Source organism: Sinocyclocheilus anshuiensis, unplaced genomic scaffold (assembly GCF_001515605.1).
Source record: "Sinocyclocheilus anshuiensis isolate Anshui unplaced genomic scaffold, SAMN03320099.WGS_v1.1 scaffold101, whole genome shotgun sequence".
Lineage (NCBI taxonomy): Eukaryota > Metazoa > Chordata > Actinopteri > Cypriniformes > Cyprinidae > Sinocyclocheilus > Sinocyclocheilus anshuiensis.
In genome coordinates, this window is record NW_015540892.1 from 724349 (window position 1) to 745753 (window position 21405).

At 37.1% G+C, this 21405-nt stretch overlaps 1 protein-coding gene across 1 annotated transcript in view; it reads left to right on the forward strand.

The window, feature by feature from the left end:
* LOC107688818 (tensin-1-like) overlaps positions 1 to 21405 on the forward strand; it is a 103509-nt gene that overhangs the window by 62071 nt on the left and 20033 nt on the right. Inside the window, exons 4-16 of the mRNA XM_016486597.1 lie at positions 11180 to 11245; positions 12121 to 12167; positions 12636 to 12807; positions 14061 to 14111; positions 14239 to 14361; positions 15085 to 15149; positions 15250 to 15333; positions 15944 to 16056; positions 16182 to 16242; positions 17073 to 17148; positions 17328 to 17457; positions 17547 to 17612; positions 17741 to 17857. Coding sequence (XP_016342083.1) covers positions 11180 to 11245; positions 12121 to 12167; positions 12636 to 12807; positions 14061 to 14111; positions 14239 to 14361; positions 15085 to 15149; positions 15250 to 15333; positions 15944 to 16056; positions 16182 to 16242; positions 17073 to 17148; positions 17328 to 17457; positions 17547 to 17612; positions 17741 to 17857 — 1171 coding nt within the window. The remainder of the gene's footprint in view (positions 1 to 11179; positions 11246 to 12120; positions 12168 to 12635; positions 12808 to 14060; positions 14112 to 14238; positions 14362 to 15084; positions 15150 to 15249; positions 15334 to 15943; positions 16057 to 16181; positions 16243 to 17072; positions 17149 to 17327; positions 17458 to 17546; positions 17613 to 17740; positions 17858 to 21405) is intronic.

Below are 21405 nucleotides of genomic sequence, written 5' to 3' on the forward strand. Positions count from 1 at the left end.
GTGTGTTTGTTTGCTTTTTTTTGTTATAAAATCATTCTCTTTTTATTATGGTTTTTATGAGCATTTCATCACAACTGTCAGTGGCTACGTTTACATGCACAATGTTTGGTTCAATCAGACTGAATTCATTCCGATTGATGAATCTGAATGTAGTGTTTACATGCAGGGGCGGTTTCTCCATTAGGGCGATTGGGCGACGCACCACCAAAGCGTGAACGGGAGGGATTTTTTTTCTTTCACATTCAACCACGGTGTTACGCTAGCTTTCACTGTTTGTTCTGCCTCTAAATAATCAGCGTCGCGTCGCGTTTTGTGTAGTACCGCCCCTTTTTGGGCGATTTCTGTCAGACTGAGAATCGCCCCGAGTGCTCTCATGTAATGTGATATAAGTGAGCAGTGTAATACAAATGAGCTGTGTAATATAAGTGAGTAATGTTGTAAATGAGCAGTGTAATATAAGTGAGTTGTGTAAATAGTGATTTATGTGACTTCAATTATTATTAAACTGAAATTGAAGTAAAAAGTTTTTCATGTCTTCATTTGCTGCTGAATTGTGTTAACACGCATGTAGAAACATAAGGAGAGCAAGAGATTGATTGTTAGAGTCAGTTTATTTTTAATTAATACTATAGTAGTTCAGTTTCCTTTACATCTTTAACTAGCCGTTAATTTATCAATTGAATCGGTGACCTATCATCATTAATCATGCAAACATTTGCTCCCCCTGAGAGAATTGGCAGGAGCTGCCGCTGTTTACATGAACACTAAATAAAGTGATCGGGCTGATGTGCGTGTTTATATGTAACAAGCTTCAAATCGGAATTTTTTTTTTTTTTTTTACATACGCACACTGCACAAATATAGAGTGTCTCACTGTTTGCACATAATAACCACTCTCCTACACGGTTTATTTATTACTTTTTAAAAGCAGAATTAATATATATTAATTTATGGATAAATTACGCTGTACCGTGCTGCTCATATTTATCACACAGTAAAAATGCCCCTCCCCACGCCCAAAACGGGTTGCCTGTGGACGAGTGAAAGGAGAGTTTTATAATGACAGGACACACATTTATACAACACTTTATTCAAAACGAAGAACCGCTCGTTCTGCACGTCATACGTCATTACGCTATTTCTGCGTCAGTTTCGGGGTTCAATCCGATCGAGTGTTTACATGCACTCTCAATCGTATTAGAAAAGGAATAAACCACCCCCTTCAATCCGATCGAAATTTCATTCTGATCGAGCTCAATCAGATCAATTAAGGTGTTTACATGAAGGTTTTTTAGTCCGATTGAGCCATCAATCCGATTACAAATGGATTATTTGGTTGCATGTAAACGTAGCCACTGTGTCTTTCAGTCTGGACTTTTTGCGTTTGCATCATTTCCCTGCCTGTGTTTGCTGTCATACTTATTTGATTTGTCATTTCATTCAGCTGTGTTGCCATTTGCACTGTGTACTTAGGTTCCCTCTGTTTCAGTTCAGTTGGCCCGGTCTCATCAGTGTTACTTGTTTGAGTTACCTGTGTGATCTATTAAAGACTTTTGGAATCGGAATCTTCATCTTTGTGCATTTGCATACAGTGAATGTGACAGAAGACTGGACCCAAAAGTAATTTACAGTGGTGGTTTTTGTGTGCTTTTTTTTTGTTTGTTTTTTGACTTTGTGTTTTTTCTTTCCCCATGTACTGTGGGCAATTCCTTGACCTAACCCATCCTTCCACCCTTCCCAGATGACTGCTTCTGGTCATTTTTGATTGCTGGACTTAACAATGCCACAAGGTCCAGTTGTCTGGGAAGTCCTTGAGGAAGCTTTGCTGAATTTGTGGAGTGGGTGCTGGTCTCATGTGGATTACTACTCACCATTGGACCTGATGACGACAACACCAGCCCCACTCTCAACCCAGTGCCCAGCCAGAAACCATCAGACTGCGAGGAGCGTCAGCATCAGCCCACGTTAGACAGAAAACCTGATTTGCCACGATGTATGAGCCAGCGCCAACAGGAGTGATGGAGCAGAACATCGCCTCAGAGCTGGAGTTGCATGCGAGTTCATGTGGTTTACGAGGGAATGGAAGTGAGCACCTCCCAGACTCCTGCCTCTGAGATTACGTTTCTGGTTACTTTGTTTTGTTGTTTTGATTTTGGAGAGGATGATTGCCTGCCCCCATTACTACCACCCAAATCGAACTGCTCCTCTTATGTCTCACTGGTCCCTCCCAGCCTCCCTCTCCTGCCTCCTCTCCAAATCTTTAATGTTGTCCAAATCATGTCGTTTTGTGCCAGTCCCTCTGTTCCTCCTCAGTCTCTACTCTAGCCTTCAACCACTCCTGCAACCCAATCCTCGCTGTCTCCCATTAGCCCCTCAGCCTCCTCTCAGTGGTACGGCAACACTTCGGGCCTGCTGCGAGCCAGCTCCTCCTGGGCGTGGGGATCCCTTGGCTCTGTCTCCGGCCTCAGATTGCATCACTTCACCTAGGTCTGTCGCCCTGACTCCTCCTCCTCAGCTTCTTCCTCCCTCGACTCCAGCAGTGACCATCGGGCTTTCAGCTCAGACCACCAGTTCCACCTGGGTCAGACATCATCATGTCCACTGCTCTCTGGCCCTTCACCCCAATGGTTCCATTTGGCTCCAATTCAGCCCTCCAGTACGCCACTTCCATCTCAAGGGGTCGTTGGTGTTGCTCTGTTGCAGCCTCCGGAGCATTTAGTGTTAAGCCGGGCTCACACTGTGCGATTTTTTAAAAGTCCTTTAGGATTGTACTTGTCAGACTGTACAAACATGATGATCATGTCACACTGTGGGATCTCAGTTGTCATTAATGTCAGACTGTACGACAGTCAAGACACGTTAAAAACGGGTGCGCGCAAGAAAACTTGTCCGAAATTTAACCCATACATGTTCAGTGACTGCGAGCTGCATTGCACGCGGGGCTGTAATGTTGGCTATCATTAACAGTATATGAATGGCGGCAATACTGGCGTATTTATGCAGAAGCAACCGGTGTTTATCATAGCAAAGGCAACGAATCATATGAATTCCGTGAGCGGAGGACGAGAGTGCCGGAGTTTATGCGGTTAGAAGACATCTCTAGCATTAATTCTGATCATGGCTTGTCTTGAAAAACGAAGACAGTTTGATGTTCGTCGTAGGAGATGTCACACTGCAGGACTGTGCGACAAATCTTCTGACACAGCCAAATTTGGTAAAATTTGATCGCAATGGTCATTAATCGGCTGTCAGTGAACATGTCAAACTAACGATCAAAGACTACAGATTTAGCCTATGATTATAGGAATCTTTTAGGATTTTCAAAATTTGTCTCAGACGACCAGATTGTGGCCAAAATCGCACAGTGTGAGCCGGGCTTTACTCTGTTCCTTAAGATGTCTGTCTGTGCTGAGAGTGGGACACCATTCTAGCTGTGGCCTGGTTCACCATCCAGCCATTCCAGTTCAAAGCCTCACCACCACCTGCAGCCCCCTGGACATTTTGTTCCCTCCCTCTCCCGGATTCCCATCCTCCACCTCAGTCTGGACTTTGTTTTGTGTTTGCACCATTTCCATGCCTGTGTTTGTCACCATTTTTACCTATTTGATGTCATTTATTTCAGCTGTGTTGCCACTAGGCACCTCGTTTCACTCTCTACTTGAGTTTTCTACTGTCGCCTCTGGCTTGCTTAGTTGGGGACACTTCATTTCCAGCGATACCGTTGACTTGATTGCAAAGATACTATTTAAACTGAGCTGGATGTTGACATCACTGAATTCAATGATGAACTGTCTTTAACACTTTTAAATTAGTGTTTACTATTGTCATTTTGCATTATTGACACACTATTTTCCTAATTAATGCTGTTCAGTTGCTTTGACACAATCTGTATTGTTAAAAGCGCTATATAAATAAAGGTGACTTGACTTGACTTTTCTCTGTTTCAGTTCAGTTGGTCGAGTCTCGTCAATGTTACGTTTAAGCCTCCTTGTCTTGAGTTACCAGTGTGATCTGTTGAAGACTCTTGAAATCTGAATCTTCATCTTCATGTGTTTGTATACAGTGGTTGTGACAGCAACAAAGTAAAAATTGTGGCTATAATTTTGAAAAAGTTAATATTTTAAAGTTTGCAGATTTGGCTGCATTTACTTCCATTGTAGATACCTCAATGCCATATTTTTATTTATTAAGACAAGGTGAGAAGCTGAAATTCATTGAGTGAGTGCTTTTTTTTTTGCTGCAGTAATTACAGTTTTTAAACATGTTTATACAAAATTACCTCACTAGCAAACTAGCTGGCTTTAGTGTTGGTGATACTTATTAATAATAATAATATTATTATTATTTTGTTATTATTTAAGTGAAATATACTGAGACATTTTGCTCTTGGTTGTTTTCAAACATTATTAATCATAATGTATGCATCACTAGCAGTCGTGTGACCTATCCCCTGCTGTCCACATTAGATGTTTGCCTGATTCTATCAGTGATCTAACATGCTAGCATGTTAAAAAAAAATATTATAATAATCTTAAGAATTATCTAGAAAAGTAGGGCATGGCACTAGCAACGGCAAGGTCATTGATTCAGCTCCTAGCAAATGCATGAATTTATTAAAAAACATGCACAATGAATGCGATTAAAAGTTGCTTTGGATAAACATATCTGCCAAATAAATAAATGTAATGAAAATGAAGAAGACAAATCAATAATAATAGGCACAGTGTGTTTTCATAAGCATACATGAATAATAATCTATATTCACAATAAAAGAGGAGTATGAAAAACATTCACCAAAAAATTCAGTTAAATGTCTTTAAAGGAATGTGTCCTATGCAGTCAAATGCTTCATGCGGCGAGAGGATGAATGTGAATGTATAAATGAATGAGGATATCTATACCCCATTTAAATTGCACTACCATACTTCTTGAAAACAGTAAAATCTATAAAGTAGCTACAGTATGTATTAACATTAGGCTAATTAAAAGCAAATCATTTCAAAACTTGTTTTGTCCTACAATATTATGTCTTTCAGAATTATGTATAAAGTATGTCTGAAAGGTGCATTATGAATTAAGAACATTTGTAAATAGTTTATTGTAGGCTTACACTGTTACATTAAATTAAATTGCATATGCTGTTGTCACAAAATGGTTGCAAATAAAGTTTAGAGACTGGATCTAAATACAGCAATATAGTTTTATACAAACTGGAAACAGGAACTGAACAGAACAACTGGGTTACAAGTTATTCACATTTGCATGTAGTTAATCAAATACCTAATTCAGTTTCTAGGTGAGCTTACTTAAAATGGCTTTGATGCCATCGTTGATCTGGTGATAGAAACATAGTGAAGGAAAATCAGATATCATGTTTTTGATCTTGTATCTATTTGCATTTGTTTTCTCATTCGATGTATATCTGTTCCTTTAACAATGTAGAGGGAATAGAATAAAATACAGAAAATGTAACCATAACATTGAAAAGTTTAGTGTAAATTTTGAGGTTTGAAAACATATCAACCTAATATTTCTCTTCATCTGCAAGATAAAAATAATGTATAGATCTGTATGAAGTCAAACTGTATGAGGCCCCACTATGGTTCATTGTCACCACTGGGTATGACAAGTTTATAAATATTGGTCAGCAGGTGTTGTGTACAGAGGAAGAGAGAGAAATACTCTTTACCAGACAAATTACTGTACATGGAAAATGGAGCAGCACCAGCAGGAAGGACAGTTATTTTTATGTATTTTTAAATAAATTGCTAATATAATATGTTATTTACTGTGTTAATTTATATTTATTGCTTTTTCAAGAAATTGCTTAAAGTGGAGCAGACATGTATCTCGTAAAACAGTTTGAAAGAAGAAAGCTTTTTTTTTAACTTTCAGAAAGGAAAAGGTATCTGGAAACAGTGCTTTTTGTAGGACACCCTAGAGATCCAGATGCTTTTCATTTATTTTTTTAAAGAGCAAATCTGTCATTTACTCACTGTCATTATCAACCTATATGCCATTATATTTCATGTTCATCAGATTACAGTGGACTTCCATAAAAGTCGTCCATACAATCCATCCACTAAAGCCAAAGCTTGTGTAATGTATTATGAGAGAAAGAGATTGAATTTTAAGCTAAAAATCTTCCCTTCTGCTGCAGCTGTCAAATATTATTCTCCATTCAACATACTTGAACTGGATCGAGTTGGTTACGACACAAACACACACAGTTGTGGATCAGTGAAGGGGAACAACTTAAACTCGCAACTTAAACTTGTTTAACAACTTAAACTCCCCTCTTCCTTTGCTTCCTGTCGCTCATTCAGTGTTGTACCAATAAAGTCAAAAAAAATAAGTAAATAAATGGATATACATGTCAGTACATCCTAGGGCAGTGTTTTCAAACCAGGAGGATGGGCTGCACGTGGGGTTTCTGATACAATAGTCGAACATGTCTCTGGGTAGCAGGCTGCATGGTGGGTGTAAGCAGGTGGTTAAAACCCGGCCAGCCTCTGCCTAGTAGTAGTGGGACGGGTAGTTTTTTTTTTTTAACCAGACCAACATCCAGGGCCCAAGAATCGCATCCTGCAATGATGGCCTCCTCTTTTGCGGTCACATATTATGATTGGACCAGGCTGTCCAAGCTTCCCAAACTACCAAAATCGAAACTTGTCATGACCCAATGTCCATTCAGATGATTTTTTCTCGCTCAGATCTATATGTTGGTGTTGTGTGGTCAAGAATATAATCCACCTGCCTTGCTTGGGCCTCATGGGCATTCGAGACTGTGGGAATTGACTCTTTGCTTAGCCTCTCAGCAGTCAGCGTACTATCTGCATGAGAAGTACCCTCCAGGAGATGTTTCTCCAATGGCCCTCTCTGGGATAATGTTTACCTCAGCCTCCATGATCCCAAGTCTGTGCGGCTTCTGGCATTTCCACTGCCTCCACTAATTCATTCAAGTATACTGATTCATTGGAATGAGCACATGAGCTTGCCTACTATCACTAAGGCAGAACAGATTCCAGGTGCATTTCCTTGTCACTACCTGCCGAGAGAGAAGCTGTTACTCATCTTTCTGGTGGTTTACCATGGGTTATAACTCCCTCCGGTGATTATGCAGATTGTTCACAGGTGCTTCCAGTAATGCAGCTCCACCCTCAGACAGGTGTTCATGTTCTTGTGCTCAAAAGTCTTTTTCTTGCCAGATTTTCTTTGGTAAAGACAACTATTACATGCCATCCACGTGTGGTGACTTCCAGCAACAAAGGGGCCTATGGGGACATCTAATTTATTTTGAATGAACTGGCAGCTTCTAGTGATGCAAAGTCCGATTCATTTCCGCGAACCGGTTCTTTTCGGACAGATCGGCTCATTGAACCAGTTCAAAAAGCCAATTCATCAGTTCCTGATGTCATCAAGCAATACGCATTTATTTTCGAACAACTCAGTGCCATGTTGTGTCAATGAAAAATTCAAATAAGTAATTTGTGTCAACGCATATTGAAACATTCAAAAATAAAGTTATTTGTGTGAAAGCATATTGCTGATTATTGCCATATAATTCACTTAATTTAATGGTGTTTGTGGTCACAGTTTCATTCGCAGATCCTCAGATACGACTGACTGACCAATATTGACAAGCCTACAACTTGGATAAGATTCCTAAAAGTTTTGCACCTACAGCACACATTACAGACATTGATACACAAACGTGGATATGTTCTACATGTCTATAGTGTAAAGAATGAATAAACCAGTCTTATAAATTCTTTGATTTCGCTTAAGCAACTTTAAATATAATATGCATGCACAATAAACTATTGTCCAATTTATTTACATCACTCGACAGAAAGGTTTTTTCAGGTTTTAATAAAATGTAAATTAATAACAGTCATAATAAACAAGCATATTTCCAGTACGCGCCTCAGGCATGCACAGTATCATCAACTCACTCATCAGAGTCCTCGGTAATCCTCTGCAAACTTCGACAGTTGGTTGAACCGGCTCATTTGGTTCTTTTTGAGTTGGACGTGCTACTTCGGCTGTGCGTCCTGCATCATCAACCCGGAACTAAAGTTCGATTCAGTTCGATTTGTGAACCGGCTCAACCGGTTACTTCCTGAGAATCGGCTCAAAAGAACGATTCGTTCAAGAACCTAACATCACTAGCAGCTTCCGTTGACATGTGCAGTGACTTCAGAATTATAAAAGTTTATTGCAATTTAAGAGCAACTTTTGGGAGTGATAACCAAGGAGTGAAGACTGAGTCAGTGTAGCTCACATGCCACCCATCTTAAACATAGGCAAGACAGGACTGAGAAGTTTCAGAGCAAATTCAATCTTCTATATGATTTTTCTGAAACCACATACATGGATTAATTGGTGTGGGGGGAAAAACTGTTGGCGGTCTTAGTGAGTTTGATTTATGCATTGATAGTTCATGCTGATGATTAAATGAGGCAATGAGCAGTTAAGCACTTCTGCAGTTCATATTAAAACAACTTCCACTGCCTAATGTTCATTATTAGAGACAAGCAAGCTGATTACAGTATTTGTCAAACTTGAATGATATGTTAGAAATTTTTGGCACTATTTTAATAGTGTTTTGTTTTAGTTGAGCTAATTTACTTGCTAGATACTGTATTATTTTTTTTTATTATTCAGCTTCAGCTCACATAGTTTAAGTGGGTCAGTTGACTATGATTATTTGAAACAATTGTATTCTTTTAGACTTTTGTACTTTGAAAAACATTATTAGTACATTATTTCATATTTTAAATATAATAAAGTTTTAATTAAAACTGTGGTGACCCACATTTTGTGTTTATTATTGTTGATTAAATAAAACACATCATTATAAATATTTGTCTGTGTCATAGTTCAGCAAGCGAGGTTAAACACAAAAAGAAGATGCAATATTTTAAAGAATGTTGGTAACCAAAGAATTTACAGTAGCCATTGGCTTCCATAGTCCCCCCAACCCCCTCCATACTGTGGAAGTCAATGTCAGCTGTTTTGTTTATCAACATTTTTTTAAATATCTTCTTTGGAATAACTTGAGGGTGAGTAAATGATGACAGAATTTTCATTATTGGGTGTGTTCATGTGTTCTCATTTTGTTATTCTCATTCGGAAAATAAAGAAAACACTACAAACAGCGTGTCTGTTTTCCACACACCACAGACAGCATCTCAATTAAAAAGAAAAAAACTGTTTCTTTGTTAGTTTGTCTTGGCTTCAAGACTGCCTGTGGTGTGTGCAAAAAGCATTTGAAATGTGGGTTGTGAAGGTACATTTCATTATTTGGACTTAATGGACAAATATGACTCCTCAAGCAAGTTCTGTGTAAAATCGATTGCCGGTAATTACCGCAAGATGCATGCTGATTAGAAAAATATATAACTGGTATAAATCAAAATTACTCACACTGTTGACCTCTATGACACATAAATTAATACATTTAAAAAGTATGTGAACCTTTCCAATTTACCTGGATTACATTAAATGTTTACATAAAATGTGCCAAAATGATAAAAATATCATTCAAAGTATAAAAAAAAAAAAAAAAAGGTAATAACCTCTTTTATTTGTGTTGTGTGCAACATATATTATGTGCAGCAAATCGAGAGTTGTGAGATTAATAAAATGGAGAAGAGCCAATACCTGTAGTCTGACCCTGGTGCTATTCCCACATAGATGTCAATGTTCAGTACCACACATTAGAATCTAACAATGTACTGATTACAATTATTTGTTATGTGAAGAATATGGTGAGGAAACATACACTGAACAAAATTATAAAAGCAACACTTTTGTTTTTGCCCCCATTTTTCATGAGCTGAACTCAAAGATCTATGACTTTTTCTATGTACACAAAAGGCCTATTTCCCTCAAATATTGTTCACAAATCTGTCTAAATCTGTGCTAGTGAGCACTTCTCCTTTGCCGAGATAATCCATCCACCTCACAGGTGTGGCATATCAAGATGCTGATTAGACAGCGTGATTATTGCACAGGTGTGCCTTAGGCTGGCCACAATAAAAGGCCACTCTAAAATGTACAGTTTTACTGAATTGGGGGGTCCGGGGGGGTCCGAAAACCAGTCAGTATCTGGTGTAACCACCATTTGCCTCACGCAGTGTGTAGTAAATGAGCTCAAAAGGGAAAGAGAACACCTCTCCAAAGTGCCAGACGCCATCGAATGTGAGCATTTGCCCACTCAAGTCGTGTGTACATAGAAAAAGTCATAGATCTTTGAGTTCAGCTCATGAAAAATGGGGGCAAAAACAAAAGTGTTGCGTTTATAATTTTGTTCAGTGTATATTCGCAGAGACATGCAGAAGTAAATGTATTTATAATTAAATATCAAGAAATTTATATGTGAATACTTCCATCACTTCTATACCTTCTGTAGATCTATTCTTTATAGGATTATTCACAAGACTCCCTTCTACTTCAAGCCTCTACCATAGCTTGTTCAAAATCATACATCAATCATCCCTACACAGACGTATTACTATTACATACTTTATATACATTACATATTACTGCACTGGCATTATTTCTTCATATTTCATAGATTTATATCTAGAGTGGGTAAATGACTGGAAAACACAATAAACAAAAATAATTGTGATAACCACCCAGTTCTAAAAAGAGTCTTTTGATTTTCAGTGCAGACCTATAGATTCCAGTCAATAAGATGAGACTGGAGCTTTGTCAGAGCCTTTGTCCTGTAAGAACACTCACAAATATTGTTTGCTGAGTTTGCTGTTCACAAGAACATTTTTAAGATGGGGCAATAAGCTCAGGTAAATCTAAAGGGTTCAAATACTTTTGAACTAATTTTTCTTACAACTATTATGAAAAAAACATTAAGTATTAGAATATGTATTTAAGATTTTAGATTTGTGTTGTTGTTGTTGTTGTTGTTGTTTTGGGTCTAGGCCAGCTACATTCAATAACAGGTCCAGTCAGTTCATGTTAAATGTTGAATTAGCTCTTGTATCTCTGTGTAATTGATGGTTTTTTTTGTATTTTTTTTTTTTGTTTTTTTTGTTTTTTAGTAAGTTCAGTTTTGTGCAGACAAGGTAGAGACAGGAAAGTTGTTAAAAATATAACAGCTGCATTCAGCCTAAATTTTTCTCCCTCTATCTCCTCCTCTTTATATTTGCAGGTAGCCACAGCCTGTGAATCTACAGCTACTACAACGACTACAACTACTACAACTAACTACAATCAGGTAAGATCAATCAGGTAAGAATCAAACAAACTGCCCAGAAGTCTAAAAAAGAGTTGTTGTTGTTGTTGTTGTTGTTGTTGTTGTTGTTGTTGTTGTTGTTGTTGCTGCTGCTGCTGCTGCTGCTGCTGTTGTTGTTGTTGTTGTTATTGTTGTGGTTGTTTTTAGTGGAAAAAAAATCACACCATTTTTAGCACACAGTTCCAAACCTTTTATCAAAAACATAACTTTGATTATTACAGTGTTGTTATGTAGTTATATTATACATTTGCATTGGTGGTAAAATTGTATTTTTAAAAAATCAGGTTTTCTTTAGTTTAAATTTTTTTTATTATTATTATTATTGTGCCCTTTGAGTTATAGCAAGAAATTTGAGTTACAGCAAGGAAAAATGATCAAATTTGTCATGTGTTCACCAAATGCCCCATGGTAATATAAATATGTGGCAATAATCATTACAGACCACACCTAAAAAGAATAGGTCATATATGCATAAATATTTATATTTATTAGATTTATGTGTGTACAGAAAATTACAGATGTTAAATTAGATTGTGTGTGTGTGTGTGTGTGTGTGTGTGTTTGTGTGTGTGTGTACTTGTTTATGCTACAAAAATAGTAAAACCTGAAATTTTTGACATTGTGGGGACTGGCCTGCGGTCCCCACGAGGGGAAAAAAATATTAAAAATACTAAATGATGTTTATCTGAAAGTGTAACAATGCAAACAGGTTTTCTGTAAGGGGTAGGTTTAGGGTTAGGGGATAGAAAATATTGTTTGGTCAGTATAAAAGTAATAGAAGTCTATGGAAAGTCCCCACAATTCACAAAAACAAACGTGTGTGTTTGTGTGTGTTTTCTGTCGTCCTCTATAACCAGGGATCCACAAAGTCTCCCAATATGGACTCCAAACGAAGGCCATCCAGGTATGTATGCTAATATACACTGATATCACAACCTGGAGATCTTTAGAGAAATAACTTAAAAACTATAAATAATGTTATCAGTGCATTAAATATTATTGAATGCTGGCTAGTAGATTTTATTTGTGGTTGTATGATCTGGATATTTGTCTTTTGGCTCAATGGGATCACTTTATAGCAAATATTTTATAAGATTTATTAGAAAAAAGTAGTGTTTCTTTGTGACTAAACTTGAGATGATTCCACATGTGTTTGCCATGTGTGCCATGTCTGATACTGTGTCAACTCCTCTATGACCTGCACAGCTTTAGTTACAACCAGAAAATAATGTGCCATGGTGAAAATTATCAGATTAACTGTAAATTCCTGTGTCAGAAAATCAATAAGAAAAACACGGGCTGAATAAGATTATAAATATCTGAATCTTCTTTTATTTAGTGTCTATCATTTGTTATTTCTGTTCCATCTAAGGACCCTAAGTCTGATACAAAAAATGGAGGAAAATAATGAAGTGGACCTGGTCTACATCACAGAGCGCATCATTGCTCTGTCCTTCCCTGGTGGAACAGAGGAGCATAAATACAGTGTACATCTGAGGGAGGTGACCAACATGCTCCGTTCTAAACACCAGCAGCACTATCTAGTAAGGATCTTCCAAAATTCAGAGCTACTAACAGTCCCAAAAGAATCCTTCAAAAACTGTTCTAGTAGATTCTTTATGGCGAACTAGGGTTTCTTTACATGACTATTAACTGGTCATTATGTGATGCAGTGTGACGTGTCATGATGTGACGTGATATAATGATCACTTTCTGTGAGGATGTTAAATGATAGGGAATCTCTATGTGTAAAAAATAATTCTACTTGGGTAGCATATACTTAGTTGCTTAGTCTTAGACTTAAACTTGAAAAGAACCTGAACAAGAGACCATTTACAATAAATAAACCAGACAAAAGTCAACGTTAAGACTTAAATACAAGGGAAATATCATTCAATCAATCAAACAAAAGACACCTGAGCTTTGTAAAAGCATTAACAAATTACTTTCAATATACCACGAATAACCCCTAAAGATCCTCCTTCTTTCCGGAGCAATATTACCGATGTGTTAAATATCATTATTGAAATATATGTCTATATTTGATAACAATTACATTTTACAGCAACTGTGTGAAAACAAACCTGGAAAGAGACATGAGGATTTGGGGGGAAAAAATGAAAGATTCTTAGTGCATTCCAGGGAATTATTGATGGTTTATATCGTAAATTAATTCGGGAGAGCAGACCACAAATGCACAGTATATGTTGTCTCTTTTCATGTACTTACAGCAGAATACAAAGGAAACATGAAAATAATCAGGAGGAAAATAATGCAGCGGGCTGAAAAGAGCTATTCTATAGATATTGTTGTTATATCATGTCACATTAATATACCGAACGTAACATTATTCTCCTAACTTCTGAAAATAGAAAATGAATGAAAATTTACAGCCCATTCAGTCAAAATGACAGATAAGTATTATTTGTAGCACAATCTTATGATTTGAAATGATTTATTGCAGTCTTTTTGAGTGGAACTTCCCCAAACTGCAATTTAACCTCCCATATTTTAAAACGCAGCAGGAAAAAGGTGGATACATTTAGTTTAACAGCATTAAACTATACACGTCCATTTTAGAAACGTACATTATTTTCATGCTCCATCCATTCAGTAAATGCAAGTCCTTGATTGAGCGGGCTTGTCTTGCATATTTACTTCTCAGGTAATGTTAACTCTATGACCCTTTTGCAGAAGAAGATAATGTATACAGGTTTGGAATCAGGATAAGTATAAGTAAAGAGGATGTTCTTTACCATGCACAATTAATGTTTAAAGGTTTTGTTTCCAATTTCAGCTGCTTAATCTCAGCGAACGGAGGCATGACATCACCAAGCAGAACCCAAGGGTGAGTTCATGATCTGTCTATCTATCTATCTATCTATCTATCTATCTATCTATCTATCTATCAATATAACACTTCCTGTCAGCTTGTGGTCTTAAAGTTGATTTATGCATGTGTGCATTCATGACAGGTGCTGGATTTTGGTTGGCCCGATCATCATGCTCCTGCTCTAGACAAAATTTGCAGTATCTGTAAAGCCATGGACACCTGGCTTAATGCAGACCCTCACAATGTGGTGGTACTGCACAACAAGGTAATCGTATCACATCTGGCCTTGGGCACCCAATCTCCACCTCCTTCGCCTTGCATGACTGACATGATGTCACTGTAAAAAAAAAAATCAGTTGCTGCCTTAAAGTTGAATCAAATTGGCATTTCAATTTAGATGATATTTAACTGACTTAAAAAAGTTGAATCTCATGTAACTTAAGTGTCTTATCATCTCATAAGAGAAGTGTTTTCTAGACACCTGCTTTCTAGTTAGGTGTAATGACTAGAGATGATATAAATCATTTTTATCTTATCCTGCATGTATGGCTCATGTGATTGGCTCAAACTATCCTGTGGTCCAAAGATCCAAGACAACATATTTCAAAAGTTGTAATTTGTGCCAAACAAGCAACCACCACTGACATAATTGGAAATACCAGGTTGGAAAATGAATGGTGTCCGAATCAATGGAATAGTTCACCAAAATGAAAAATCTCGCATCATTAAATCTCACCCTCAATCTATATGACTTTCTGTCTTCTGCAGAACACAAAAGAAGATATTTTGAGGTCCAAACAAACAAAAGTGGACCCAATTCACACAATTAGGGAAAAAAAGATGCATGCATTTCAAAACTAGCCAGCGTTGAGAAATAGGATGTGTTAAACAAATGACTGAACTGAAATCCCAAAATGACAGTAACTGCTTTGTTTTCACTTTGCATGTTCTTCTTGATCATTTGGTAATTTGGCAACATTTCTTGCAGGGAAATTGGGGGAGAACTGGTGTTGTGGTGGGTGCCTATATGCACTACAGTAACTTATCTACCAGGTAGGATATGTCTATTTGAAACATTGTGGTGTATTTAGGATACAGTAGAGAGGATCATGTATTTGTGTAGAGTGTTTATGTTTTGCATTCATATTTTCAGTGCTGACCAGGCATTGGACAGGTTTGCCATGAAGCGTTTTTATGAAGATAAAGCCATGCCCATGGGCCAGCCTTCCCAGAGGAGGTCAGCAATGCACCACACATGCCTATTTTGACTCTGCAAAATATCCATGCAGACTTCAAATACTGATCCTGGAATCAGTGCTGCTTGCAAAACCACACTAAAATTATGATTTGCTTTTGTTTTGTGTTTTGTGTTTTGTTTTTGTTTTGTTTTGTTTTGTGAGAAATAGGTAATTTTGCTTTAGATATCTGTGAATCGCATCTTTTCTTGAACTGAGTCAATGCATTTGCAGTTCGGGGTTGAACCAACAGGTGCTACCAAAGTACATGTGCTAAAACTGGAATTGCAGTAAAACATAAAAAGATATCCATGATAATTAGAGTTAAATCTAGTGATGTTAAGAGTCAACCAGTATGAATAATGATTAATAATACATTCTCTAAAACACTTTCATTCTCTAAAATCTAAGTGACATTTGGGGATTTTTTAACGCCAATTTCATATAATAATCATATACGTATATTTTCTCTTAATGGCTCCAAAATACAATTAAGCATTAAAATGATGGTGATCACTGAAAAGGGCTAAAAAATATAAAAATATTAAAAATTGTCATTGCATTTTCATATATTGTGTTTTTCCCCTTTCATAATGCTGTGTGTATGTATAGGTATGTGCATTACTTCGCTGGTCTCCTTTCTGGTCACATAAAAATCAACAACAAGCCCCTGTTCCTTCACCATGTCATCATGCATGGCATCCCTAATTTTGAGTCAAAAGGAGGTGGGCGCACACACTGCTGCACATTCAATTCATCAGTACAATTTTATGTTTATGTATATTATTCTATGCAGTGTACAAGCAACTGTAAAATCAGTGCTGTGCTGTACTATATCTAACCCCGTCAGGTTGCCGACCCTTCCTCAAAATCTATCAAGCAATGCAGCCTGTGTACACATCTGGAATTTAGTAAGTAAACTGCTTCCTAGTGTGCATGCTGAAAAATGTTAATACATAAAGTGTAGTTGTGATCTCATTATCGTAATCATAGACATTGTATGTAAAGTCTGGTTGTATCAAGTCTGTGCTTAGTAACTAACATACATTTTAATTCGATTCTGTGTGATCTGTAGTGCCACATTCAACTTGCTTTGAATGATGTTTATATCTACCCAACATTAAAATTTTATTTTGAAGTAAAAAAAAAAAAAAGTGTAGTAAAACTAACAGCATATTGTGACCTACTATAAAATAATTTTCACTGTACATTTATCTCCCTGATACGTTTTTTTTTATATTAATAAAAAGTGGTTAGGTTTAGGGTAGGTATGTGGTTAAGGTCTCAAAAATAAAAATGTATACATGTTACATATAAATAAATATGAATTCTTATGATATCAAGCTGAAAGTCTGCATGCTGTTTACTGTATTAGTATCTGTGTAAGAGAGTCTGGTATAACATCTGTTGCCCTCTTGTTAAGGCAGTAACCCATCTTAATCTGCACCTGTGTGTGTGTGTGTGTGTGTGTGTGTGTGTGTTTACGTCAAACACTTCTCTGTCCATCTCTTTTTCAGTCTGTGCTTTTATGCCATTAATATCCTGTGTAACACCAGACATTCTACTGCTGCTAGTTAAATAGTTACATTTTCATGTTCTTGTTCAGTAGATGATAATATTTTAATAAGCTAGTCATCCATTTAGGCATAGTCTGTATAATTCTGCATTGAGACAGCTTGAAGTATGCCTGTAATAACCCCATCCATCATTTTTCCTTTCCCCTCCCCACTGTGTTTTACAGTAACGTTCAAGGCGACAGCCATACGAGCATCTGTATCACCATTGAGCCTGGCCTGCTATTAAAAGGAGATATACTGGTAGGAAGTACAATATTGACACAATACAATGGTAACAATATTGACACAGTACAATGGTAAAAATATTGACACTGAAATGATTATAGACGAGCAAGAATTCATTAAATGTCTTTTCCATATTATCTTCTTACCCCATATGTTTGGTGTTCCGCCTTTTTTCCATATCCTCCATCCTGAAGCTGAAATGTTATCACAAGCGTTATCAAAACCCCAGTAGGGATGTGATCTTCAGAGTGCAGTTCCACACATGTGCATTACACAATTTAGCTCTGGTCTTCACCAAAAATGACCTTGATGAGACATTTAAAGGTTAGTCTGTTGTCTTTTGCTGATATATGTTTATTTTTAATTATGGATGAGACAGCATGCAGACTAATCACAAACATGTGATTTAGCAGATGAGAGATTTCCTGAATATGGAAAGGTGGAGTTTATCTTTTCTTTTGATCCAGAGAAAATCAAAGGTAAGCTTATATTACCAAAACTGTAAATTGTACATATCTTTTCATCATCTAGAAAAGATATGATCTTGATAGAAGAGATATGCATGCTTCAAGGCCTCAACTCTGAAGTTCATTTTTGTCCCTCTAAGGGTTGGATCATCTACAGAACGGACCTAGTGTCTCTGTTGACTACAACACCCAGGATCCCCTGATCCGCTGGGACTCTTATGAAAACTTTAACAGGAGATGTGAAGACGTTAAAGATGGTAAGAAGCGTTATTCTTGGTGTTTGCTTGCTGACATCTGTGTCAGCTGAATCTTGATGATTCAGAGATTTTTTGTTGTTGTTGTTACAACTGACTTTGGGGCAGGACGAAAGTCAAAATGAAATGTCATTTGACCCTGCATGTACACCATGTCTAATTTCCTTTGATGTGCTGGTGTGGTCATGAAATGTTTGTGTTTTTAGTGAAGGCACCTTTCTTTCGCAGTTGTTATACTAGTTTGCTGAATGGCATAAACAGCCAAGTGAACAAGGAGGGCCAAATGGGATGTATGGATTCTCCTCTGACTGCTGATAATAGATCAGGAGATCCTCAAGGTTCTAGGGATGCTACTTGAAACATTGTCTACTTCATGGATTATGATTGTTCTTTAGGGTATTCAGCATATTAAATAAAGTAATTTGACTCTATAATGGGATTACTCAGAATTCTTTTTTGGCTTTTTTTTTCAGCTTCAAGGTGAGAAAATGATGTATCAGGTCATTAGGACACTTTTCCTTTGGCTTAATTTGTTTAACCCATGTGGTCTGCCATAAAGAGCCCTTCCCATGCCTCCTGCCAATCAGAGTTTTAAATAGCATCTGGAGAAATAGAAGCCGTCAGTGGCCCTGCTGGTAGCCCCAGGGAGGGGTGGAAAACTGACACTCCTCTCTTCAGTGTCCTCTTCTGGGAGGAAGGGCTGGTGGGTAAGGCCAGGAGATGTGGGTACCCCAAATCACACACACACTTGTATGCACAATGGATACAGTGGCAATATGAAAGGTTGGTGCGGTCTTGACATTGGCAGGACATTGAAAAATGGCACAGAGCCCTAAGGAGATTCACAGTTCCCTTTCAGTCAGTCACGTTCGACGTTACGTCAGTCGTGACTGACGAATTGGGATCTCGCCCGAGAGCCCAATCCTTCAGGGAACGATGGTTACACAAGTAACCGAGACGTTTCAAAGTCCAATGAAAATTAATCAGTAATGGAGCGTGCAATAAATAAATAATTGCAGTGCACTGTGTAGATAATATTCAGATCTTTTGTAACTTGCTTGGGTCTGCAAAAGATGAAAATGTACAACAACCATGCAGCCACTGTGTCAGCAGTTTCGCTTAGGGATCTGAATACACTTTAGGGCCAAAGGTACGTAAACACCCCTTTAATTGACTGCTTTGGTTACTGCAGTATTTTTTTCTTTGGACAATTCTTAATGAATACAGATTCTGGAACTGTGTGCTTTCAGCTGTTGTGTATTTTCAAGGTTTCAATACCTCTGTGCACAAAGCAAGGTTGTAGTTGTGAATTATGTGCCTAGTAATTTATTTGAATAAATTATAAAAATAAAAAAATTATATATTTTTTTATTAATTAATATTACTCAACTACTACAACACATCATCCCATCAAATACATTATTATGAAACAGAATAAAGCTCAGCTGAGAATGGACAGTTAAGGGTGGTTAAATTTGTTGGCACACACCATTGGACCTTTGTGTGTATTCACAAGATCCTTATGGAACGTTTCTTCTCACCAACTTTAATATATACCATAAAAACATACATCAGGTACAACATTACAAACATAACAAAAATAAAAAATAAATAAAAATTATGGAGGAGCATGATCATCTAATCCTGCCAATCACAGCACAAGATACATATACCGGTATAGAAGGCTGCTTACCTCACTTCAGTGATCATTTTTCCAGCATACCCTCCACCACCCGATCTCAGCCTTTATGTCCGTTTGTCCAGGGGGTGCTTAGAGCTTAGGTCAAGTTTGGCAAGCCAAATAAGTTTAACTTTATCTCTCTAAAAGGTTATAAATGGCCATGTCATGTAACATGCCATTTGGATCTTTGGCAAAACCAAATTAAAAAGCAAAACAAATTGGAATGTTATCAGATCCTAAACAGAACATACAATTAATGAGGTATGAACAGAACAATTGAGACACATAGCAGAGACAGATCTGTTCAAATGCAGACTCTGTGATCATAGTCCAGCCTTAGAAAAGAGCTGACACAGACAAGCATGGTTTTTAAAGGAAAGAAAGAGTCTGTGAGACTGCTGAGGTTAAAGGACACTCTCTACTTCGTGGTTCAAATCTCAAACCTCTTTCTACACATTTTCATTTGTGTGTTCCCAGTTAAAGTGTGTGTGTTGTCTGTGTGTATGTATTTCTATGACAAAGACAGAGGGGTGCTCTAGGACAGTATAGCCACCAGGGAATGTTTAAAGCTCAGGCTCCCATATTTGGCTGCTGCACAGCTTCATGGCATTTTTGGAATGACAGAGAGGGAAGTGTGTGGAACAGAGAGAGAGAGGTGACTGTGACACTTGGTCAGAGTGACTCACAAAAGAGAGCAACTCTGCTTAATGAATTAGACACAATGATCTCACGTCAAAGACACAGAGACCGGCAAAGTCTCTGGTGAGCAGTGCTTTATACACTTGTTGGAATCAGAACTGAATTTGATTTTCCATTGGGCTTGAAAGTAGGTAAGTGTTACAGTGGAAGTTGCCTCATTCAAAGTATTCTACTCATTCTTAATGCATGTACTGTATCTGTGTGTGTTCAATCATAAGGTGTGATTTTTATGTTCTGTTGCTGTGTATCTTTTTGGTGGATTTTGAGAGATAGTTTTGTCAGGTTTTTCGGAAAAGGGTCAGTATTTGTAGATCTAGAAGTGAGTTCTGATCTAAACAGTTCTGGCTAAAATTACCATGAATAATTTCTGAATCTCATATGAAAATGTTTTACAATTTGGACATTCAGAAAATTCAGCTCTGCATCTCTGTGTTGCATCTGTTCTTGAATCTGAGACTAAATTCTCTATCATCTAAAAACAGCTTCTACATGTGTTCCCTTTGTGATCAGTTCCTCTAGATTAAATATTCAATGATATTCCTTCTAACTTTTATTAAAACATAAAGACAATGATTTAGAATACTGTACTTTTTTACTGTACAGCACAGTACTTTTCTAGTGGAAGATATTGTATATGTTCTTTGTGATCCTAAAAGTACTTTATCCAGTGTGGTTACAGATACAAGCCATTGTATAATGGGTCTTGTCACGGGTACAGTATTGTGACAATACATTTTGCGATACTTTTTTTAAGGATATTTACAGTTTTTTGTGTTTGTTTTTTTTAATTTTTGTCCCATTTCTGAGATAATCAATGCTTTTTTTAGGGATGTGTTTTTTCTATATGCCTCTTCTATTACTTTTAAAGCTATGCAAGTATGTTTTTACAGTGCATTATCACTGTCATGTTAACTTTTATGAATTTAAAAATCTGAGATCACATTTAATAGACAACACAGTTTTAGAATTTTGAAGCATTCAAAGCAAAGAAATGTTGTGACGTAAATAAATATAAACAAAGAAAAATATCAATAATAAATATTTAAGAATTTATTATAGATCATTATTTCTCTGCCACTTGAAAATGTAAGTAAATGTCCTTTGAAAAATGCACCTTTGCTTCCACTGAAGGACACAAGATATTTCTTTTTTTGGGGGGGGGGGGGGTTTT